The following is a 21,200-nucleotide window of genomic DNA, read 5'->3' as shown; positions in this document are numbered from 1 at the left end:
TAATTAAGAATGAGTCAAATAAATAATTCGGTCCATCACAGGAATTGATACTGGGTGGTTTTTGACTAGTAGGTGACGGGAAGGGACATGACTTTAAAAATATGACAACTAGTAATTGCGAAGATAAATACGTTTCCTTATTTGTTGTAGATAGGACAATCCAAAATGATTGTTGTAGATAGGACGATCCAAAATGAATATGCTTTTAAGATGCAATGAAGAATATAGAAGGAAAATTCGAGTGAGCTTCTGAATGATAAAAAGGCAAAACTGAATATATATCATATCATTGTCGTGGTGCAAAGCAATTATGTTGATAGAAGTGGTAATCAACGTCAATTGGAAAGAGATAAAGCTAATACAGCGACGGGGGAATCCGTGGCTAAGTAAACCAGCTTTTGGTGTAACTCCAACGTGGCCAAAATCACGTTCGCAAGGGGATTTTATTAATTTATCTTTTGTTGAATGTTTCTTTTGGCCAACTTTTTGAAAGGGTTTACCATTCAACGATATACCCATTTTGCCGAAAGAGAAAAATTCTATGAATATCCAATTGTCGCAATCTTCTATTGGAAAGTCAGGTGGGGAGTTGTATAGCTTTTTAAATGGGCCTAGCCCAAGCCTCAGTGTGGGCCGTTTGCTGGCCCATGTTTTTCATATGAAAGGACAAATTGCCCCCATGACTCCCTAAGTTTTGATTCTGTGATGGTGATAGATAAAAACATGAATTTCTAATTTTGAAAATTAAGGATTTAATTTAATTGACCACGTGGCAAATACGTCATTTCGTAAATTGTTCCGACAAGCTTTAATGGTTGAAATGCTAGTTGCCATTTTCACTATGCATGAAATATAATTGGAAATTGTTTTTCTGGCCATAAATTGACCTCGTAACTTCTTTTGAGATTTGACAATTTCTTTAGGTTGGTGCCAGAAATTTGGGGTGGATCATTAATGTTTGTCTTCTACCCCATGTTCTTGTTCTTATTTTAAGTTGACATGGGAACAAGAAAATCCTGCAATATGTTTGTTGGAGCAAATTTTTGGATAGGATGACTTGAATTTGCGGCCGACTACCTACAAAATAGAGATCAAAGAAGTCATCAAAGAGAACCAAAGAGCTTTGGGTGCTTAAGCCAATAGAGAGAGATGAATATTAATGAAATGAAATGAGAGTTAGGAGAAGAGTGTATACAGGAATGTGTGCTCATTTTTCTTGTAGGTTACATTGGTAGCCGTTGGTATTTGCTGAGTTTTTATGTAGATAGATTCAAAGAGCTGTTGAGTGATTGTGTGATTCGATGGTGAGTTGTAAATTGCTTATTAGTATCTCAGATGCTAGTCACATGGTTGGTTGCAGTTCACTTGAGTGGGCCTTTGGTGGTTACTTATATTTACACCAGTAGTTCCCAAATCTTATGGTTGACCTATCTAGCTGGTTAGGCGTTAGAAATATTGTCTTTATTTATATATAATTTGGGTTGCCAATGACCTTCAATGTTGAGGGCAAATGTTGGCCGTCAATTGCCTAGTTGAGACCGCTGGTGTTAGGGTACTCACTACGTAGAATAGGTTTTAGCTCCCCGACCCCAAGCTCGTGACTCAATACTTGTCGAATTGTGTTCCTTGACAGGGTCATGCCTAGAGCAAGGTACTCATATCTCTTTGGCTCATGACCAAGTAGGATGCCCAACGCGTGGCATAGGTCTTGAAATGGTGCCCATAACGAGATGTAGGTCTATGAGTAGGATTTTTGGGAGCCCTATTAGTTCATAACCGAGTAGGACATTGAGGCATCGTTAGCCTGTGAGAACAAGGTTCCCCGTCGGCTCGTGGTCAAGTCGGGATGCCCCTTGACAAGGCTTTTTGGGGGCCCTATTGGTATGTGACGGGTATTAATATTTTATTTGTCAAAATTAAAACTAATACTTTTTTTTTTTTTTTTTTAATCACGAACAAAACTCAAGATTTTTTTTTTAAGTAATTCCCCAAAACCTAAGTATATACAAAGAAGAAATATATAGATATATATATATATATTTTAAAAATGTTATTGTATACAAAGAAAGAAAAAGGGGTAGGTCTATAGCTTGAACATTGATCGATGCAGGCAATGAGTAGTATTTAGGAAGCTTGATATTTGGAAAATGGATTGATTGGGGGGCCACCTGACACAGCGTATTCTCCGCGCCCTTAGACCAATTTTGCTTTTGCTTTTTGAGCTCTCTCTCTATATATATATTATCTTCCAATAATTAAATAAAAATTAATAATTCATCTTCTCCATCGAATAATCTATTCTTCTTGCTCTCATAATGGATCCTGCAAAATCTCTCTCATCTCTCATTCTCTCTCTATGTGATATTAAGAGGATGTAAAGAAGACAAACCTAATTATCTCAGTGCTTCCTCACGCAAGCATCCATTCCATGCATATATATGATATATATGATGGATTTTTTTTAAAAAAGGAAACAAAAACTGTATAATATAATAATAATTAGAGGACAAAACACATGAAGATTAATATTATGTTTTGCATGAGGAGCACGACAGCGCACTTTGCAAAAAGATTAGAGCCTATATATATAATGCAAAATGCTTCATTGATCGTTCTTTCTTTTCTTTTTCTGATGATGCAAAAGAGCATTAGCTTTAAATAATAAGTATATAATCAACAAATTTGACCCCCTTCTTCCCCAAGAAGATGATTTGACCAAATTTATCAATCTATAGTCAAGTTCCTGTTATTTTGTTGCATCTCTTTTTCCCATTTTTAACATGATCATGGGTTTCAACATCTTAAGAATTTTGCCTATAATCGTTTCAAATAAATGTTTATATATATATATATGAATACTTTTGTGTATGTATAATGAAGTGCTTTATAACCCTTGATGTGTTTAACAGAAATTGGGTCTCAGAATTTGAAGAATGTGTTTATTTTCACTTATTTGTAATAAATTATCATATATTACTAGGCATGTGTATATATATTTACAGCAAACCGCAAAAATTGAAAGTTAATTCAACAAAAGAATCCAAATTGAAGATGAAAACCACGAGTAATTCTAGAATTTTCTCTTGAGTCATTTTAAGAATGATGTGACTATTAAAATCGTCATTTGATCAAAATCCAATAATGAATTTAATAACTACATCATTCTTGGAGGGACTCAAAAAAGACATAAGAGAGACTTTATAGCATTACTCGAAAACCACATGTCCACATACAAATGAAAAGAAAAACCAAAAAAGGAAAAAAAATTGACAATTTGGCAATGATGTTTGGATTGGAGCACTAAAAAAGGTTGATTGATATTAATTGTCGCCACATGACCAGAAAACAGAAAGTCAAAAACGAAAGAGTGTAGAGAAAGCCAAATTGTCGAGATATATATATAGGTAGTAATCGTACATGCAATTACTACTCCTTTATGTTTTCCATTTTATTTTTAGATAATCTCACTATACTAGTACGTACTAGTATGAATGACCAATCAATGATAGGGCCATAACTTTATTTAAATAAACATGAGTGCATACATCTTTATAAATAGTGTGCAAATTATTATAAGTTGATTGGTTGGGACTGCAACGTCAGAATTAATGTAAAATATTTGTGAGATAAAATTGTAATTTTTAATTTTATTCTTGGAAGGCTAGCCATGACCCGTCTCTTTGTGACTCTGCTAATGCTTAATTATTGTTTGTTGGTCTTTAGTTAGGATTAACTAACTTTACTAATCTCAAATTATTCCAATTGTACAACATGATTACATTTTAAATTAGTACACGTGCACGTGTGACTCATTAACTAATCGATCGCAAAACATATATATCCATCATGTAATATATGCTTTAGCATGGAGTACTTGATAATAAGTTATCTTAGAATTATTAAATGGCCATCTCATGCACAGAATGCCAGGAAATGAGGTCCCATAAACTTCTAAAGACTTGCATCAACCTGCAATTCTTTCTATCTAGACCGTTCCATGTCAATCTTTAGGAAAAGAGAAAAAGACCACTCTTTAAGGTGGTGATTGAAGGTGAGATGGCCAACTCCTAGTGGCTGACCACGCCTTCACCCTTTAAGCTTAAGCAGTTAGGGTGAACTAACCACCCATTTACCTTTTGAGAGGGAGTTCATCTACTCGAAGGGTTAATTCGTTGGCCGGATTATAGACCAATCAATATTCCTTCACCCTTTGAGATGGTGGTCGACCACTCCAAGGAATTAGATAGTGAGTCGACCACCTCAAGTGAGTGGCCAATCACTCCAAGGAGCTAGTTGGAGGTTGGGCGGTTTGCAACCGAACTTTTTTTTCTTTTAACAATAGTGGATCAGAGAGTGGTCAAGTCACCGTAACCAACCCTTTGAGGTGACCAACTTCTTTAAAGAGTGGTTCAGCCATCTCCTAACTTATTTTATTTTTATTTTTTTTACACTGTTAACTTGTATCATATATATATATATATATATATATATATATATAACAATCTACTAAATATACAAAAATCCTATATATTGCAAAAATAATAAACAATTACGAGACATAGTTGGAAAAGTGAGTTCATAGGATGCTAAGCTCGCATAGAAAGGTGTCAAAGAAATGTTTGGTCAATCTAATAGTGGGGCCTGAAAACAGAAAATGGACATTGTAATCAGGGGACCCTCTTGCTTATTTCTTATAATTATTCTGAGACGTATTTTTGGCTACTATACAAAACCTTTAACTGGGTTAAGGAAAGCTATATATATATCCACCCCTCCTACAAAATTTGTTTGCCTTATTAAGGAAGCTATATATAGATATATAATATTTTATAGTAAATGGGGGATAGGCAATTGTTCATCTGGGTCCAGTGGGGTCGGGCAATTTAATTTCGACTGGGAATCTGAAATCCGGGACATGTGCATGATTGAGCACATGTGGGAGAACGTGAGAGGACTCAGAAGAGCTTGGAATCTCACTTTCTTCCGACGACATCCATCTAGAGATAGAGAGAGAGAGAAACAAAGAATGTGTTATAACAACAATAACGTTACCAAAAGTGAAAGCTGCTGTAGTGCATATATTGAACACACAAACACACAGAGCTAGAGAAAGAGAGAGATTTGGCTTGGATTTCCGAGCCTTCAAATTCCTTCTAATACTCTTTTCTTTTCTTTCCTTCCTACGTACAGATCTTCTTTCCATGGCGACTATATATATATATATATATATATGCTCGCATTTCAATATCGATAATTTCGGGATCACTATATATAACGTACCCCTTTGATTACTGAACACCCAAGCTGACCGACCGACCAACCAACCATGAGATTATCATCATCATCTGTTTACCTGTTTGAGAGAGAGAGAGAAAAGCCTTTTTTTTGACGGTTTTGAATGTGCTTTATTCCTTCTTGGTAAGCAGCCTTGGTTCTTGCAAAAGCAAATCCAAACCCCCAAGATTCCTTTCTTCCAAGATGACCAATCCCAGTATATTTATATATATAAAATTCATTCTTGTAATTAATAGCATTATTATTATTATTATTATTGCGGCTAGATGATCAGGGAAGTTTCTTAAAGACTGAGACGGGGTGTACTTTATCTTATTTTATTTTATTAATTGTTTCTTTATCTTAATATAATATATTGCTCATACTGCTAAATATTTCTATATTCCAATCTAATTTTGCCGATATAATTGAAATAATAAGCATCTTAAAGGCAGTATCTATATATATGATCTACTTAACGTGAAGCCCGGCCACCATTAATTTAATTTCATGTGTGTTAACTATTCATTTATTATCTACAATATCTATCAAACTATAAAGAAAATTCTAGAGAACATATCTCTATACAACGTTATGATCTAATTAAAACATGTTAGAATACTGATTTAAGTAATTAGATTTATTAATTTTTTAAAATTTTAAAATATTTGATCTTTTATTCACCTCCCCATTTAACAGTTAAAGAACAAGTCTATATATTAATTAGCCTATTAGGTAGATATGGTCATTATGGTTGAATTGTGTTAATCTTCAGTATTAATATTTCTTTCTCTAATTTTTCTTCATTTTTCAAAATTTAATTGAATATAAAATTGGTTGTCTTGAGTTTGAATTTGAACTCTACTTTACATATCCCATTTAAAAGTTAAATATTAAAGAAAGTTTAGACCAACACATGAGAACAAATGTCAAAATATTGATTAAATAGTAAAATACATTGTTTTCATTGTTTTCTATCTATCAACTTAACTCTTATAAAAATTGTCTTCCATTATCTCTTCCACTCAAATCAAATATGGGAAAGACCCTCATTTATAGGAGAGGGTAAAACCCGTGCAAACCCGCACTACCCAACCTGTTTGCCCTACCCTGCACAGATTGGATTTCAGGGTTAAAATTGCAAAACTGAGTTGGATTTTTGCCAACTTGTGCAGGGCAAGGCGGGTTGCGGTAATGAAATATTTACTTATGTGGGTACCCGACCTGCCACTTGAACATAAAATGAAAACCCTAACCCGAATTTCTAATTTCCTAATTCTGTTTGTCATCTAATTCGGTGGAATCACTAAGTTGGTATACCCACACAAAGAAACCATCCAGGTTTTGTATGTTCTTGACAGCGATGTGAATATGTGATGTAAGGAGTGGGCAAAACCCTCACAAAACCGCATCACCGGACACCCACCCAGCCCCGCCCCCACAAAACCTGAGACCCAGCGAATACCATTCATTATAGTTGAGTTCCGAGTCTAATTTTCAATACCCACCACAATCCGACCCGTGCCCACCCCTACTTATTTATAACCCTTTCCTTTCCTCATTTGAAAAAAAAAAAAAATTAAAAATTTTTTTTAAAAAAATTAAATTTTTTTTTAAAAAAATACTCCTAAAAAATTGATGATTTTACAAAATAACTACGAGTTTTGTATTGGATTCTTTCAATATGTATGCTTATTCAAAAGTTCCAAGTTAAAGTATAACCGAGCTAGCCATGGTTATATAGCTATCAACAATTTACAATATTGGTGAACTTCAAATTCAAAAACATAGATGAACTAGCTACGATTATAGTTAGTAGGACAAAATCAGAATTTCTTATTCAAAAAGACATGAACGAGAGCCGATCAAGCATAATTTTAATAGAAGTCAAACTTAGTTTTTAAACTTAAAAGCAAGTGTGCACATGCATACGCGCACACACATATTTAACTTTCATAAAATAATTTAAAACAAAAATTTAAAAACCAAGATGGGTCTATATATAGCAAGTCTGTCAATTTTTAATATAACCCGCTAATCCGATAGAAACAACCCAAAATATAGTTCCTTCTGAAATGTATAGCCAAAGAATCCAGTCAAGTAGTAATAATGGGGAGAACTGCATACCTTAGAACTGTACGTAAGTGGACCACGCTCAGGTAGTGTCAGAAACATGGGCAAATGGGAGCAAAGTAAGTATTAACGAAAACAAAACAAAAAAAAAAAAACAAAAAGGAGGTTCCACGCTGCTGTGGAGCGCGTGCCGTGAAGGATCGAATCACTGGGACCGAGTGCCGTGTCAGGTTCCTCATACTGACTTAAACAGTGGCTTGTCTTCTTGTGAGTCGTGACGGAACACGCACTCACGCGTGTGGAATATGCGAAAGGGTCAGACATTCTTTCCCGAGTTGTTGTGCTAATCATCTCTTTGACTCTGTTTACGTGGCACTCTCCCTCTTAACGTTATTCTTCCCGCAACAAAGTGCGAGAATTCTCTTACCGAAAAAAAAAAAAAAAAAGTGCGAGAATTCTCTGGGAACAGTTTTCTAAAAAACCCATGAAAGCACCATTTTTTTTCCTTTTCTTTTTTCAAATATATATATATATATATATATATATATATATATATATATATATATATATATTATTTTTAATAAAAAATTAATGGGTATTATCAAATTAGTCTTATAAAATAAAAGTGAAACAAAAATTGAATTGATTCGTATATTTTAAATATAGACAGATTGAAAAAAATTCATGCAAATCAGCTTTTAGAGAAAGCTTTGTCCTATATATATATATTTGAGGTGATGGTATTGAGTGGAATTTTGGCGTCTTTTGAGAGCCCTTGTCCTGCTATAGCGAGAGAGTACTTGAAATGAAAACAAAAGAAAGAAAGAAAATCAGACAATCAAAATCACGAAATTAACGCTTGATGACCTCACACAGACTGAGCCAACAATAAGTACATTCCCAAATTATTACAAAATCATTCCCTTTACTCTCAGTCTAACCAAACCAATCACTGCCATTGCATGACTATACAATTATTGTTTTTCATGAAAACAATAATGCTCTCTCTCTTTCTCTCTCTCTCTCTCTCTCTCTCATGCAAAAAACAATAATTAAATGAAACATGCATATATATATATAAACAATTGGTGGGATTGGAGAGATGATCAGTTGGAAGTCACTAAACACAAGGTGGAAAACTGAGATGTGAATCTCCTTTGGAATATAGAAGTGAGGAAAAGCACTAGATCATGTGATCTATCCAACTTCCCTTCAATGATTCCTTGAAGTTAGTGTGCCTAACTTGCACACCAGATGGAAGGAAAAAAACATCATCATCATTTTGTCTAAATCCGAGGTTTCTGAGATATCCATCATGCTAGCTACTCGATCTCCAGTTTTTTCGGGTCTTTTGTTTCAACTCATAACTTGGACAAATTAAACACACATGAGAGAGAGAGAGAAGATGCCCGCAGACAGAGACATGATAGCAGTCATTCAAAAATTTACTGCATTTGAGATGAAAGGTGATTGATGGTATAAGATTTTATTACAAAATTTTTACAGTCAAAGTTTCTAGAACAACCCAGATGAATTACCACCTCAGGTAAATTGAATGTTGAAGTAATCATCAAAACAAGCAACCTCAAAACTTCAAAACCGCCACATGTTGGTGGTTGAAATAGGGCATAACCTTGATGAAATATATCCATATATAGATATAGGTAGGCATTATATAGCTAGCTACTAGATGTAATGCTTCGATCATTTGAGTTTTTAACTAACATCGATCTCATGAATTATAATGCAAGTAATTTCCTTATTAGCAACCTATAATTCGCTTCCCCATCAATGGGCAATGAATTTAAAAAATAAAAAATAAAAAGATTCCATCCAGATTTAAAAAAAAAAAAAAAAAAAAACAGCTTGCTTTCCCAACGAAGGGGAACTATTAATTACATTTAAGGAAATCTTATCAATGTAACCCAAAAGGGTATTAATATATACATGCATTCTAACTATTTGAATGTACATTAATTATATATCCTCTCAGGACTAACTTTTATATATGCTACCAAATTCTGCCGCTGACTCTTGGCTTGACATTTCATAATGTTACAATGGAAGTCTCATCTTGAAGAGGACGAAATCGCATTTAATTCTCTAGCCTTTACTTTTTTTCTTTGTTTTTTTTTTTCTCTCTTTTTATCATTTATAACTTGGTTGAACCTTTATAAGATTTCATAAAAAAAGGATATTCTTAAGTTGTGCCGACATGAGACTTTGACAATATGGTTCTTGATTGAAAAAGAAAAAAAGGAAAAGAAAGGATTCTAACAACTATGTAAAAGATAGTCATCTATGTATATAACAAGTGAAATCTCCCTTACGATTTTATTATCGTCATATATATGTTAATCCAATCAAAGGAGTTTCATGAACTTTTTGGCTAAGACTTCATGAAATTGCAACTAGAAAACATTAATGCAACAATCAAAACCACAAAAGAGGTAGATGATGATCATTCATAAACATGTACGATTAATTGGTTCAAAACTCCATGAACTCATAAGCTCACTATCTCAAACATGCTCATACATTGCAATCTAAAGCTAAATAAGAAATAAAAAAAAAACTGGAAACGAAAAAAAATAAAATAATAAAATAAAAAACTACCATTTCTAGGGTTTTCAGTTGATCTTGAAAACAAGGTGATCATCTTCTTCAGTCCATCTCAAGTTTCATCATGATATGATACTATATGTCTTTAAAGCTAATTTATCTTTGATTGCAGCCACACTAACAAAATCCCAAAACTTCAAGGGGATCCATCAGCTTCTTAATTAAACCACAAGGAAGTGAAATTCTATAGGGGGTTCCTTGTGCTGGAAGAAGAGCTAAAGCCAGAAAGATCTGTCCATGCACTGCTATTTCCACTCCAGTATTGCTCACTCCCTGGAATTCCCAACAACTGTCTTGACAAATTCAGCTCCTGATTGTCTTCCATTTTCACTGAAGCCAGCTGCTGGGCAACTGCCGAGCTAGACGGCCTGCTCCGGCCGGCCAGACTTGGTCCCCAACCAGACCCCTCAACGCCGCCTGCAAACAACCCCGGTGAAGGATCCAAGCCACCCAAGAAGGGGAACTGCTGAGTTTGCTGCAACCGCCAGTGCTCTACGCCGGCGGCCGATAACAGGGACCCACCATCACCACCACCACCACTTCCTATCTGAAAACTTAAGTCACCAGCTACTCCCATTGGTGCAGAAATCGCGCCGTAATTCATGCCATAGTTCAAGCCGATATCCGTGGCGGAAAAGTCATGAGTAAGTTGATGCAAAGGAGCCATGAATCGGAGCTGGGGCGTGTAAAAATATACGATGAGATGAGCAGAGAGAAAGTAATAGGGTACATCTTGTATATTGAATATACGATTAATACAATGGTCACCTGGGGGCTGAGGCCTATCATATCGGCGGTGCCACTATTAGAAGGAATTGAGCTGGTGGAGCCAGCACTACCGGATTGGCGATCGGCGCTGCTTGCCGGAGACTTTGAACTACTCCCTTTGCTCCTTTTGTTCCTCCGACAGCCTCCTCCGACGGGGACATTTCGAAGAGCGCCGCCTCGGGTCCAGTACCTTCTGCAGGTCTTGCAGAAGTGGCGAGGCTGGGTGAGGCTATAGTTGTTGAAGTAGCAAAATTTAGTGTTGGTAGAGTCGCATCTTGGGCATTTTAGTGCGGCCTCTGGCATCGGCATGTTCGCCATCCGGGCTCGATCGGCCATTGAGCCGGGCCTGATCGAGCCGGCGCCGCCGCCCCCGTGAGGTTGCGGGGGTGGCGGCGGGGGCGGCGGAGGTGGAAGAAGCTGAGAACCGGCTGCAATACTAGTCCCAGTTGGATGATTTGGTTGCTGTAAATTAATTAACACAAAAAGAAAGCAAAAAAATCAAACATCTGGTATATTCAAGAAGATATTACAAAAGTAAGAAAAGAATATTTTTGTCTTTTGAATTTGTAGCTTTTTTGGCAAAGAAACCATAGGAACAAAATTGAAGAAATTAACCCTTACCTGTTGCCAGTTGGCTGGATCAAGATAAGCTGGGATGGAAGAAAAAACCATGGTTCTTGCTTATCTTTCTCTTTTGTAAAGGTTGATGGGTTTTTAGAGATAATTGTGGAGAATCACATCGACAAGAGAGAGAGAGAAAGCGAGTTTCAGAGAGAGAGAGAGGAGAAAGAGAGAGAAAGTGAGAGAGGGGGGGTGGAATGAGGAGCAAAAATAAAGGAGGGGCCTTTTATGTATTTATATATAAATTTAGCTTCTTGTTCGTCCTACTCACCCAAGACTCTTTTTGTTCTATTGCTTTTTAGGGTTTTGAGAAGGCGATGTTTCTTAACTCATAAGCTTCTTCTTTCTACTGTGATTGGGAAAAAGAGATTTGTGGCTCTCCTCTCCTCTCCTCTTCTCTCCTCTCCTCCTGCATGAAGAAAAAGTTCTATAATGTCTAATCGAAAGAGAGGGAGAGAGAGAGAGAGAGAGAGATTGATGTTCATGGGCAATACCAAGTTGAATGAATAATGATTATATAGTACTGGAACTGATGTGCGATTATTTAAGGTAAAGAATTTGTTTAAATAATTAAGAAAAGTTGCTGCTTGGTGCTTTGGAGCTGTAATTTTGTTTCAAACAGTCCCAGTGTCCCGACCACCCAACCTTTTCCCCGGTCGGGCCTGTTCCCTTCCCGCACTCATCATCTTTTTTTTTTTTTTTTTTTGCATGGCGAATGTGGATCACTCCCATTCTCACGCGCTCCTAAACTGCGTCATTACACTCTCGGATATGGTAAAATTACGTGTCCATATATATTTGGGACCCGTTAAAGGGTCAAAAGTATTCCTCCAACTTATTCAACTATTAAATTGATATATCTTATCATATATGTTCTATTTGTGTATGTTATTTTATTTCACATAAGCCGGTGTAAAATAAGTATAATAAATAAGTGTGAAATAATATTATTTTATCTAACAAATTACATGTAAGAATTATTTACAGATCTAAGCACAAATGTCAATTTAATAAATATAAAATATGCTATATGCACTCTCAACTCCCAAGTATATACAATTTTTGACGTGGCACTAGTAAAACATTTGATTTAAATTTCAATGGAGTATACCGTATACATGCACTTAGAAGTGTGAATTTGGAGTACATGTAACATTTCTCTTAATAGATTAGGGTAGAAAATTTTCATTCAACCCAATTTGATGGAAATTTTTTCCTTTATTGTTATTCTAATATCAATGCTATTTACACAACTATTCCGTACTTATTTTCTAAAAGGGAAAATTAATCAGTCTACTATATATCTTTTGTAGTTTTTGCTTTGGACAACTTTTTTTTTTCTTCATTTTATGATGAATTTCTCTACGGTATATTCTTATGTTGAATTATGTTCTCTTCAATATTGAAGAGATATTGACAGTCTTCGTAGCCATATCATGGGGTAAAGAAAAGATATTTGACCGATTCATAGGAAATGTTACGGTTTCTCTTGATGTTCTTCTAATTTTACGTGAATATTGTTTTCTAAAAATAAAAAAAACCAATATCCACATAAGATGATGAGAACACTACTGACAAAACTAATGGCATTATCTTTTGCTGATAATGTGTGATATGCTACCTCAACTCTGTCATTAATGTTCAAAACTATACTTCTCGTATTAAGCATTAAAGGAGCTAAATTCGAATAGCTTAAGAGAGGAGATTGTGAAACTCGCCTTTCTCGAATAGCTTAATTAAGATACATGATTCACTTGTCCATAATAGATAAGCTCCACAACTCATTTCTTAAATAATTAAGCTGCTCGAATTAAAAAGAAATTCAAATCCGCCACAGATGTTACAAATTTCTATTTGTAATGCCCACATGCATGTTACAACATGTTGGCACATTGTCATTTACAAGCTCTTCAGCCTAAATATCAAAAACAAGTCCCTGTAAAGGTTATTAAAAGATTATACATGTGTTTTTCCTACCAATACTGCAATACATATTCATTCTAGAGAATGTATTTCAGAGTTCCAATGAAAAGGTCTGGTGCATTCAGAAGAGCCCGAGCTTGAAGAAGACGAGTGAACGGAAGAATGTTGAGAAACATCTCTACTCTTTGGTTGTTGGTATTAATTAAATTACTACTTATCCCAAAATCTTAAACTTATAAGAATAAGTAAATTTAATTATTTAATCAATACTTTAACGGTCGATAATATCGTATCAACGTTAGAATGTAAGCATCATCATGCAATTAGGATAAGGATGTACAGCAAAAAGGATAAATGCAACATCAAATTCTCTTTTACAATAAGGCTAATTACTCATACCTATTAAAGTCAAAGTGCACCAATTGTATGTCTTCAGAAGTCCATCTCAACTTTGGCATGAGGACTTGTCTAGAGAGAGAGAGTGTGTAATCAGGCAATGCACTGATTAAGATGAATTGTTTCAAAAAAGGATATATTGCTGAAAGTTAAACTCATTGTCCTATATATATAGTAGAACTTCTGGAATCTTCAATAATGTTTCAGGAGGGGAAAAGAATATGGATTAATCTTTAGTCTTTTCATGAAAGGTCAAATAAGTGTGTATGTTTATAGCAGAAAATATAAGGGAATTCCAAGCTCCTAAGAAATGATGGTTTACCAAACAATTATAAGCATAAAATCATCTGCTAGTTTGCACTTTATCCAAATCTATGAACAAGATAAACATATGCTTTAGAAATATAATAAGGTGGAAAAGCATATTATAATATTACTTGATGAAAGAAACACGTACATATGGTTCAACTCTCAACTGATCATGTGAAACAAACACATTGACCAAAAACAAAATAAATAAATAAATAAATAGAGATGAAAGAAAAATATTACTTGAACCAATATAATAATAAAATTCATTCTTTTAACTATCTTGTCAAAAAATTATCAATATATAAAAAATCGAAACCTTAAACTACCTCTATCAACTATTTTTTAATTTTAATTTTTATTATGCTAACTGAGATTTCACGTGTCTTTTGTTACAAAATAATAGTAAAATCGACAAAATGGTCTAATTTTTTTTATTTTTTTTATTTTTTTTTTTAAAAAAAAGATGATAAAAACATTCGAAGTTGATTTCAAAAGTTAAGATAATAACTTAACAATTTTCTTAAAATGTACACGTGTCACTCACTTACTTGATTTCGTCACTTCTACAATTATTACTCACCTAGCTAGAGGATTGATTTTCTTTTTTGGTTTGATATGTAGTTTATATCCTTATGTATATGACAACTCCAATTTGTTTTTTTATTTTTTTATTTTTTATATACAATTTTTTAAAAAAATTTGACAGACCCACATCTTCACCAATGTGAGTTTTACATATTCAATGCTTAATTTTTTAAAAAGTTGTATGAGAGAGGGATAGGAGAATGACGTTTAGTTTTTCTTTATGTATATAAATAAGAGTCGGTACTCAATGGTAAACAGAGATTGCAACCCTGATAATTGATAATGAAAAATGAATTTAAGCTTAAAAACATAGATTGCAATCCCGATTGTTGAGAATGAAAAAGAAATTTAAGCTTACGGGAAATGAGAGAATCATTCCTCTGAACAAGACTCGCTCCTTGCAACCTTTTAACAAACTAAACTTAGTTGTGTCACCCTCTCTCTCTCTCTCTAAAAGCCCCCCCACCCCCCGCGCCCCGGCCTCCACTCAACTTTCCAGCATCCTTTGCTCATGTGCATGTACCCCACACACCATTGTGGCACACGTGAGCCCTTTTGGTTTACCAAAAATTTCAGATCCAAATCTTGATTTTTTTTTTTTTTTTTGCCTCAGCACCCTAAAAGGTGTCTCCTCCATAAAAAAAAAAACATCAAATCTTCTGTGCATATAACTCTTATAAACCTCTTAATACTTTTTATTTGTTCTGTTATAGTATCATGGACTTGTATAGTGTAATTTTGGAATTAGATCTGGGTCACTCTGTTAAACCCCACATGCCCTCCGCCTCCACTGCCCCAGTCCCCCACCCCCACATATTGGTCCATGGGCCGAAAAACATGTATGCTAGTGTAGTCCATGAATTAACCCATTACATAACAACGTTGAATATTAGTCTGCAAAACTTGAGATAATTACATGGATGATGTATTAGATATTAAAAAAACAAAAACAAAAACAAAAACAAAACAAAACATGAGATAATATTTTATGGGCAATCAAACTGAGGCTTCTATTTATTTTATCTAATGATGTTAAATTCTAATTTATTCTACTAGGGAACAGGAAGTTATTTGGCCAAATAAACAAGTGCTTTTACTGAAAAATGAAGTGGTTCTCTAGATAATAACCCACCATCACAGGAAGGCGAAAAAAAAAACAAAGAATTGGGGAAAATTGAAGAATTGCAAGACTATTTACACTGTTTAGACCTGAAATTTTCTGAATCAAGAAGTTTCACTATGAGTTGCTCCAACCTCTGAGAATTTACAGACGGTTTAACTGCATTTGGATTCCCATAAACAACACAAGGATCTTTACCTAATACAGAACTCCCCACGCACCAACCGCCAGGTGTGAACTGGCCATCTGATCTCCTTAACAGCTCTTCATCAATTTTGTCGAGAACCGGAGCATCTTTGGCAAACTGACGAGCAAAAGGAGCACCACTCTGGACCATGTCGTCGTAATGTTCCAATGTTAGGTTAATTGGGTTTTCCTTGGGAGGGTTATTCCACCTAATGTAATGCAAATCATGATTTACAGTTGTGTTCTGGTAGTCCTTGTGGTTGCAAACAACAGTGTGAAAGTAGCCCTCAGGGGATGAAATGAAATTTGTATAGTACATAAGCAAAGTGCGAGGCAGATTATCCCATCCCAAAACACAAAATTCGAGAAATGATTTTGTCAGCACCACCCATGCAGATCCTGATAAATAAGATTAATTAAAGTTTTGATAAACAAGTAAAATGGATCTAAAGAATCAACCATTATTTAGAAGAGGAAAAAAAAAAAAAAAAAAAGAAATAGAAAAGGCACAGTATCACTCTCAATTCCCAATTACTACAACCTAGTCAATTTCCATCATCTCCAAGAAGCATTTCTAGTTCAAAATCATATTTAAGCTATTGAGAGTGAACAACTGCAGAACATATTATCGAAAACGTTTCTTCTTGTTTTGACAGATGAGCCATCAAACTCGTGATACAAGGATTAATCAAGCAAGAAGGTTGCAAGAGCAGCAAGTGGATGCCAGAGCAATCTTATACAAGACAAAATTGCAAGACCATATAGGATAGAATTCTACGTGACCAATCATGAATGATTGGTAAGATTTTATTTCTTCAATTGAGATAGCATATTATCAAGCAAGCTTTTGTGGAAGGAACTCCGACAAGATAAGAACATAATTATAATTTCCAGGGTAAACAATATTTAATATTTCCACAAATTAAAATAAAACATAGCTTTAAGAAAATCACATTCTTTCATGAGTTTGTTGTTATAATGAATTATTTAAGACAAAAGAGTAAAGGGAGCTGTGTATCAAGCCCAGAATCCAAGAAGGCAAAAACTGACTCCAAGAACAATAGGAGGTTGTGTAAATTCTAAATAACTAAATAATTTCTCACAAAAAATAGATTTTTGGTTCAACAACCCCAATCCTAAATTATGGTAGTAGAATTGTGACACTCCAGAAAATTAGTCTCACATTGGGTGAGTGGATTATCCACATTGAGCGGGTAGATTATAAAGGTGTTTGTTAATGTTACATCCTACATTGATTCCTTACTAGATGAGACTGGACTTTATAAGTAATTCTAAGGAACTCCAATTGTAACTTAATTAATCCTTTTAAAGTAATAGCGCAAATGCAACTAACATTTTTCCTAGGTCATTATAAATAGTATCAAAGCAACTAGTAACACTATGTGGTACTAAGACATTGCGTGACGTGGATCTTGACAAGAACGCCAAGGATTTGAGTGGGAGAGGTAGTGATACCCTAGAAAGTTAGTCCCACATTGGGTGAGTGGATTGTTTACATTGAGTGGGTAGATTATAAAGGTGCTAGGAGTGCTAAATCCTACAATGATTCCTTACTGAGTAATGCTGGGTTTTATAAGTAATTTTTGAGAACTCCAATTATAACTAAACTAGTCATTCTAGAGTGATAGCAAATATGTAGCTAGCGTTTTCCCTCAATTGTTACAAGAACTGTGAAAGCATCTCCCATGTTGTAACTTCAAACTTGACTAAAACAAATCTACAACCCTAGAAGCCTCCTATTCCTGTCGTGTACCATCTGAATAACTAATACCTCCAACAACCATTAATATCAGGTAGGAACTACTTGGTACTGGCTTATATATAATAAACTGTAAACAATATGCAAAGATCGCTATTATTGCATTCTTTACACCAGCATATGAAAATAGATCTGGAATATGGAATACTTTAATAACAGATAATCAATTTGGCAAAAAGCTAGCATAAAACATTACCTGTGAATAACTTAAAAGATGCAGGAATAGACCTTTTCTCTTTAGCCCAAAAAACACCAGATTTCTTTGAATGATACAAGCCTGGGTCTATTATGATAGGTCTTGCTCTGTGATATCTGCAGGCATGCAGTAAGTATCACATGTGAATAAGCATAACAAGAAACTATAACCCCCATATCAACAAAGACAAGATCAAAGCAAGAATGGCAGGCTCACTCTTTCCATCCAATATTACTTGCATGCTCGAGGAAGTTCAGATCCCTAGGCAAGTATGAGAAAATATGCAAGAGATCTAGAACAAGAAGATGAATAAGAAAAGTTAGCAAAACTAGTCAGGTTTGCGTAGTGAGAAAATGCCAAAGTGCACATAGACAGACATATGGACATGCAAAATTGGCTTCCGTATGCTGATCAATCTCTTCAACAAGACAGGCACAAATCTATAAAAGTATTTATCAAGACCCTGAATATGCCAATGTGCACATAGATGGACATGTGGACATGAAAATTTGGCTCATTCACAATAATATAGAAGATATAATCTAAAGAAACCTGGAGTCCATTTCAAAAAATATAAAGCCAAAAAATTAGGCACTTTGGCGTCATGTTCAGAGCTCTCCACGGTTAAGGACATTTAACAACCAAAGATGCTTAAATACATATAACTTCTATATCAAAACTACATATACATCGGGATGACATTAATTCTTCCTTTCAAAATGGATAACAAATGAGCATACGTTTGTGGCTTTATGCCTTCAACAAGATCATCGTATGTGCCATAACAGAAAGCAAATAGATCCCATAGCCCTTCCAACATTCGTATATGCTAGAATATGAATGTAATTCCATTTAGAACAAGTTTCCTTATACAATTACACATAACCCACATTGCATATATCCATTTAAAACTAGGACTCTGTGCTTCCATATGCTGATCAATCTCTTCAACAAGACAAACAAATCTGAATGTATTTATAAGAGACTGAATATGCCAATGTGCACATAGACAGACATATGGACATGGAAAATTGGCTCATTAACAATGTAGAAGATATAGGCCACAGAAGCCCCGAGTCCATTTTAAAGAATATAGAGCCAAATATTAGGCACTTTGCCATCCTGTTGAGAGCCTGACCACAGTTACAGGACATTTAACAAAAGATGTTAAATACATATAACATCTATATCAAAACTACATATACTTTGAGACGAAATTAATTCTTCCTTTCACCGTGGATAACAAATGAGCATACGTTTTTGGCTTTATCATCCTATGTGGCATCTAAGAAAGCAAATAGATCCCATTACCACTCCAATATTTGTATATGACTAGAATATGAGTGTAATGCCATTTAGAACAAGTTTCCTTATACAATTAAACATAACCCACAATGCATATATCCATTAAAATGGTCAAACTAAGCATAATAGATATATATATATATATATATATATATATATATATATATATAGTCTCAATCACAAGCTTCGACAAAATAAATCTCAATCAAACACCAAATGCACATCAGATTCATTAGAAATCATTTAATAGCAACAATCATATACGAAACCAGCAAACGCTCCGAAGCTTTGCAAACTAAGCATCGACATTTACCGTCTTGCGACACGAGAGGATAATCCGACGCGCTGAGATTAACAAACCAGTCCCAATCCTTAGCCTGCTTCAACAGTATCGCAATCGCGTGCAGCGTGGAAGCAATCATCGTGGGGCCCTTAAACGTGACCAGGTTAGCCTTACCGACCACCATCACATTCCGGAACTCCCTAATCACACTCTCCGATTTCACATACTTGGCAAGCTCGAGCCTCTCGGCGTCGGAGGCCTCCAGATCCAGGTGCAACAGATAGTAATTCCTCGGATGGTACACCGCTTGAAGAACCCTCCTCAGACTCGGACCATCCCCGCCCGTGCCCGATATCAAGTACGCGAATCTCGGCAACTTCGGAAGCCCGAGCTGGTCGTTCCCGGACCCGAAATTCCGGTCCAAGGCCGCTAATTTCCGTTGGTCGAAAGCGAAATCGGTAGCTGAGGAGGCAAACTTACTCTGCCCTAGGGTTAGAGTAAGAAGAAGTACAACAGAGAGCACAGCAATGGCAACCAATGGCGTAAACCATTTCCGATCTAAGTAAGACGGACTCTGATTTTTCTTCATTGCTATTTTGGGGATCAGATGCTCAGAAAAACATGGTGGATTTTAGTCCGAAACCCTAAAACGGAAGCTCACGAACAGTTAAATAAGTGTTTCGGGGAAAATGGATTGATTCTTGTGGGAGAGTTGGTGTGTCGGTGTGGCGTGAAGTGAGTTTCAAGTTATGAGTGATTTTTGAACTGCCTTGCCCCAGTTGTCTGTGGTTGGAGAGAGTGGGAAATTCCACACCTTCAATTATATTTGAATTTATACGACGTGCAGTTTCCTGTGTCGGGTTATGAATTAAAAATAAAAAATCTTAAAAATAATAAATATTAAGATGACAAAATAAAATTTATCAGGGTATAATTGACATTTCATGCGTTATTGTCTAACTTAACAGAAAATTTTAATGGCGGGAGTAAGTGAAATAGGCTCTTTCAGGTATAAACGAGTCGAGTTTGAGCGACCTTCCCTTATTTGGGCTCAGCTCGTTTAAATTTTATTCGAATTCGAGCTCGAACTGACTCTTATATTTATTTTTTTTATTAATATAAATTTAAACTTTAAGTACTTTTAAACGACTCAAAAAGTCAGCTTACATATGAGCATTTACTTAGTTTGACTAGTCGAATATGGAGCCTGAGTTAAGACAGTAAGACACTTGGTTTCGAAGAAAGAGGATATGCATCATTTTATAATAAAATGATGCTATTAGGAAAAAAAAAATCATCAATTTTTAATATTAATATGAGCAATTATGTGAACAACTACCAATTCGAGCCTTATACGATCTGCTCACGAGCTTAACAGAGTCGAGCTGAGCTTGCTTCATTTAATATTCGAGCCAGTATTTGTGTTCACGAAATGCCTCATTTAATAATCGAGTTGAGCACGAGCCGAACTTATAAGAGCCGATCCCAAGCTCGCTCGCGAAGAGTTTGCTCGTTTAACACCCCTAGGCTAGTAGTTTAGGCTATTGTAATTATCTTTAGTTTGAAGGAAGACGTTGCAATTGAGGTGAAAGTTCAAGGACTATAAGTGTAGTTTCGCCTAAATTTTTATATATCTATTGTGAAGCTATTTTAAAATTTTAAAAAATTGTTAATCTATTTTGCATAATCTGAAAATTAGCAGTACGTTTATAATATTTGAAAAAAAAAAATGTGTTAAGGAAAAATTATAAATTAT

The 21,200-nt window shown here is 35.1% G+C and overlaps 2 protein-coding genes across 2 annotated transcripts; both read right to left on the bottom strand.

The window, feature by feature from the left end:
* Positions 1-9,788: 9,788 nt before the first annotated feature.
* On the bottom strand, positions 9,789-11,713 carry LOC132161714 (dof zinc finger protein DOF5.1). Its single transcript, XM_059571890.2, has 3 exons — positions 11,359-11,713; positions 10,738-11,199; positions 9,789-10,645 (listed from the first exon to the last, which is right to left on the bottom strand). The coding sequence occupies exons 1-3, from the start codon at positions 11,407-11,409 to the stop codon at positions 10,154-10,156; spliced, it is 1,005 nt and encodes a 334-aa protein (XP_059427873.2). The 5' UTR covers positions 11,410-11,713; the 3' UTR covers positions 9,789-10,153.
* Positions 11,714-15,588: 3,875 nt separating this feature from the next.
* LOC132192066 (beta-glucuronosyltransferase GlcAT14C) lies at positions 15,589-20,230 on the bottom strand. The gene is made up of 4 exons (XM_059607262.1): positions 19,475-20,230; positions 18,073-18,148; positions 17,857-17,972; positions 15,589-16,279 (listed from the first exon to the last, which is right to left on the bottom strand). Exons 1-4 carry the CDS (start codon positions 20,031-20,033, stop codon positions 15,765-15,767), a joined length of 1,266 nt encoding a protein of 421 aa, XP_059463245.1. The 5' UTR covers positions 20,034-20,230; the 3' UTR covers positions 15,589-15,764.
* Positions 20,231-21,200: the final 970 nt, after the last annotated feature.

Source organism: Corylus avellana, chromosome 10 (assembly GCF_965113065.1).
Source record: "Corylus avellana chromosome 10, dhCorAvel1.hap1.2, whole genome shotgun sequence".
In the NCBI taxonomy this organism is placed as follows: Eukaryota; Viridiplantae; Streptophyta; class Magnoliopsida; order Fagales; family Betulaceae; genus Corylus; species Corylus avellana.
This window is presented reverse-complemented; position numbering and strand designations above follow the sequence as displayed.

Coding starts and splice junctions, on each gene's coding strand:
- LOC132161714 (XM_059571890.2), bottom strand. CDS start 11,409: ATGGTTTTTTCTTCCATCCCAGCTTATCTTGATCCAGCCAACTGGCAA. Junction 11,200..11,358: donor ATCCAGCCAACTGGCAACAG/GTAAGGGTTAAT, acceptor ATTAATTTACAG/CAACCAAATCATCCAACTGG. Junction 10,646..10,737: donor TGATAGGCCTCAGCCCCCAG/GTGACCATTGTA, acceptor TACACGCCCCAG/CTCCGATTCATGGCTCCTTT.
- LOC132192066 (XM_059607262.1), bottom strand. CDS start 20,033: ATGAAGAAAAATCAGAGTCCGTCTTACTTAGATCGGAAATGGTTTACG. Junction 18,149..19,474: donor TCCTCTCGTGTCGCAAGACG/GTAAATGTCGAT, acceptor TTCTTGTTCTAG/ATCTCTTGCATATTTTCTCA. Junction 16,280..17,856: donor ATCTTTTAAGTTATTCACAG/GTAATGTTTTAT, acceptor CTTATTTATCAG/GATCTGCATGGGTGGTGCTG.